We start from the raw sequence: 4,287 nt of genomic DNA on the forward strand, positions 1-4,287 counted from the left end.
TTTACCTTTGCCTTTTCCTTTAGTTTTGTCACACGTTTTTTTGGTCTTTGCCAGTTTTTCTTCATACTCTTTTTTTAATGAGTCTTTTTCAGTTGTGTCGGTTAACACAGTGGATTTGCGTTTACGACGACTGTTGGTAGATTGTTTTCGAGCTGCTGCTTTAGGAAAGGGTCTTATTTTTGAAGGTGAAAAATTTTCAAATTTACTTTGTATATCAGATGGACCTGGTATCGATAATTCTATTTCATTTCCTTTTTGAAAACTTGCCAAATCTGGAGTCAGTGATGTAGTCAAACATTCTGTATCTTGCGAACTAACGGGATTTGGACAAGGTTAAACAGGAATATTTTTAGTAGTGTCAGGCATTGGATTTGTTACTGTTTCTATTGCCTGTATGATTTCAGTGGTGCTTATGTTCAGTTGAGGTGCAGAATCTAACAATTCTGGATTTTCCAGGTCTAGTGTCAAATTGGAGATGTTCTGCGAAGTCATGGGAAAATCTGTTTCTGGATTAGGGCGATCAGTGACATAAGAAGGTGTCACTGTCTTGAAAAATGTCAGGATTGAAGGGCCATATCCCTGTTGATTTGAATCCACTCATGATATTTGCAGGATTTAGGGCCAAAGGCAGTGAATCTTTCACCACGGCAGGAAGATCATGAATCGTCATGGTTTTTCCTGGATGATTATAGATCCAGGCTGTCTGTGTTCGATTAAGGTGGTTTTTAAAAGGACCATAAACTCCTACATCTAATGGTTGTAAATTGTGAGAGCAGTGCGGTGGAAATGACAGCATGATTATGTTATTTATTTTGGCTTTCTCAACGACATGAAAATTTATATGGGAGCTGTAGTTATCCAAAAGGAGCAGAACGGGCTATTCAGCAGAAGGCCTGACATGTTGAATGAAATGATCCATAAATTTTAAAAATTCTACTTCTGTCATCCATCCCGAAGAATTGCCCGCTCCAATCGCATCTACTGGTCCAGTACGAAGAAAAAGATCCGTGTATCTCATTCTGGGAAACACGAACATCGGCGGAACTGAATTCCCAGCAGCATTTATGGTACATGCAAGAGTAATAAGTGTCCCTCTTTCGGCTTATGTGATCGCACCGACCTGGTTTTGACCCCGGACAGCAACTACTTTTTTAGGCTTCTGTACCGTCGTGACACCTGTTTCGTCAACGTTCCATATTCTTGAAGCAGTGAATTCATATTTTTGGAACAAGCCTTGCAGTTTGTCAAAAAAATCTTTAACGTTGGTTTTGTTGAATGATGTTGCTCTACTCAAAGATGTAGCTTCTGGTGTTCGTAGAGATAGTTGAGGATTTCTATCCATAAAACTTTTAAACCAGTCCGGCCCAGCCGTATTATTTTTATGCCAGCTGGGGGGAATATTTTTTAAGTCGAGTTTTAGAGCACATTGATAAGCTAGTTTTCGTACTTCTGTTGGTAGTAAAGCAAAATATATTTCTGAACTTTTGAGTATATAAGAAGCTGTGGGAACACTCGGTATAGCGAAAAACATCATTGTTGTGTATCAATTAAACGTCTACATTTGTGCTGACTTAGTTAGGTCGCGACACACTGCGACTAACTAGGTCAACGACAAATACACACACAGAGGTATTGTGCTGAAATGTTCCTCACCATATAAAACCATGTAAATAATTTAGTATAAATAGCCTGTAAATATTTCAATAAAATTAGTCTAACACCAGGCTCACTCTTATTCTGATGCTGATAAAGTGTCAACCCTTGGGATCCTCAAAGATGCAGATAATGTGTCCAACGGTAGTACTAAATCGGTTCTTCTCAGAACCACAACTTTGATAGTCACATCTCTCATCATATACGACTACAGAGAGTGGCTACAGTGGTGACCCCGATTACGAACAGTGATAAACTACATTGNTAAGTTTAGTAATAATTTAATAGTGTTTTTAAGTTTTTTAATAATCAGTGTAAATAAATAGTTTTAGTACTGATAACGACTAAAACTTCGAAGTTAATTTTGTTAAACCGACATACATTACAATATTTTTCAAAACGTTTAATACATATATGGGACTGGTTCTGCGTAGTACAAATATGTAATTCTAACATAAAGAAAAGGAAGGATATTAGTAAATGTAATAAAATAAGAGGGGTATGGGTCTTTATGTCAGATAAAATTAGTAATGTTGTAATATTAATTAGAAGGATAGGATACCAAATCTTATTTAATGTTGTTTTATAATGTGTATATTGTAATTTACGTATTTTTATATTGAGGTGGATTGATTAAGTTAAATAATAAGTAAACAAATGTGGAATAATTTATATTTTAAAAAAGATATATATGTGTACTGTATACAACTAGAGATTAAAGCTTCACGGTAACAGGTTATCCCTTGCGCTATAAACTAAACAGTGTTTCGTATAACTTTTATGGTTAGTTTCTACATATTATATCTAATTTTACCAAAAACAGCATTCTCGCTTATCATATATACAATGTAGACTACATTCTGTCTCGAATCTGCCTGCAGTGCCCATGGGTTTGTAACCATTCATGACAACCGCTGCTCATGTGACAGCTTTAGCGGAACGTCTGTTCCAAGGTGAAATATGGTCGCTTACATAAGTTAGTGTAAAGAAAGGTAGAAAAGAAGTAAAAGTTAGAAAGTGAAGTGAGAAATGGAAAATAGAACTAGATCCGTAAAATTAAATATATGTATTACCTACAACAAAATGGAAGTAACTAAAATTACACAAGGAAGGTAAATAAATACAAAAAATGGTATTTATACAAAGCTTATTACACAAAAAGCATAAATTATTGCAATAATGTCAAAAGTGTAAAATAAAACTTGTAAAATAATGGAAACGGATTGAACTTTATTCGCAGTCGTAGCATAAACGGTTTTAAAATTTCAGAGGTGGTACATGCTTGGAAACTGATTGTGGGTAAAGATGGGAGAAGGAAAAAATACTTGTACTAAAGCACTACGTCAACATTTCTTCTTTATTAATTAAATTACATTTACTTTCTAACTTAAAAATCCTTAAAAGTATATCTCATATCAGTCGCTTTCTCCTATTTTCAGCCGCTGGCAAGTAGGCTTTTTCGGGTGTGTCTTCCTTAAGTTTTTTCGGTAATCGAGCTATTTTCCCTTCATTTGAAAAGTCGGCTGAATAAATTTCTTCACCATTTTCATTGTATTCAATATTCCAGGGAGTGTATGGCGGAACTGTAAAATGGTCTCCTTCAGGATGAAATCCGTCTTTATCGGCGGTATATTTTACTTTGTAATCCACTCCATCAGGTCCTCTGTAGGAAAAGAATCCCGTCAAAACATAATGGTCCCCACGACCGTTCGCATTTGTGTATGTTGCCTCTTCATTTCTTTCTATGCCATTACTTGTTTGGTAACTAAAAAAAATCATATTTAAGTACTTATTTTTAAATCGATCTCTTCAAAAACTAAAATAATTTTGCCTATAGCTTACTTATTCGCTCACATTTTTTAAGTAAAGTCTATAATTATCGGTACTTAACGTCTTAGCGTTATAGAACTAGTAAGTACCGTTACCGTTGGTTAAATAAATTTCCATCTCCAAAATAACGTCATCTGATTGGTCAAGGTTTACTGCGTTACTCAAAAGACAGATTGATTGATATAATTTGCTTTGTCTAAGACCACTATAGATACTTTATTTCTGTGATTGCTTAAGCAAGTGAATCAAAATAATTGATATTTTTAAGAAAGATAAAATTAGACTGTTAATAAGCAAAACATACAAATATAAGGAAATGCATAACGACAACACTGTGTTTTCTTCCTTGCCGTAACCTAATGATTTTAATATAGAAAATACCACATCCGCCGCAAAAAGGGCAGACTAGTAGCGTTCAATCCATGCATTCATATCATTCGGCCAGAGTTGCTTCCTGCAAGCCACATTCGGGCAAGAAGATCATACTGTTATGTTTAGACGCGCGAATGGTTTTGACAGCACAGTTTACTATATTAATCGCGTAGTAGTTTATTTCTTCTCACCGAGGCCCATAAGTGTTGCATTAAGTGTGTGCAGACATATAAAAATAATTTTGCATTTTATAGCAGTAATAAAAATATTTTTCTGTATTCTGAATGTTTTTTATAGAAACTGAAAGTTCTTTATAAAAATATTATTTCGCGTGTAGTTTTTAAACATACTATCCCCAACTGTTTTGAAAATAATAAATAATTGTTGGGTTATAATATATTGCAAAAGATCATCGTCGTTTCGCATGCTTTA

The 4,287-nt window shown here is 34.6% G+C and overlaps 1 protein-coding gene across 1 annotated transcript in view; it reads right to left on the bottom strand.

The window, feature by feature from the left end:
* Positions 1–3,036: 3,036 nt before the first annotated feature.
* LOC112905552 overlaps positions 3,037–4,287 on the bottom strand; it is a 2,162-nt gene continuing 911 nt past the window's right edge. The window contains exon 2 of the mRNA XM_025978174.1: positions 3,037–3,418. Within this exon, the coding sequence (XP_025833959.1) occupies positions 3,064–3,418 (355 nt within the window). The 3' untranslated portion in view covers positions 3,037–3,063. The remainder of the gene's footprint in view (positions 3,419–4,287) is intronic.

Source organism: Agrilus planipennis, unplaced genomic scaffold (assembly GCF_000699045.2).
Source record: "Agrilus planipennis isolate EAB-ADULT unplaced genomic scaffold, Apla_2.0 scaffold579, whole genome shotgun sequence".
Taxonomy (NCBI): domain Eukaryota; kingdom Metazoa; phylum Arthropoda; class Insecta; order Coleoptera; family Buprestidae; genus Agrilus; species Agrilus planipennis.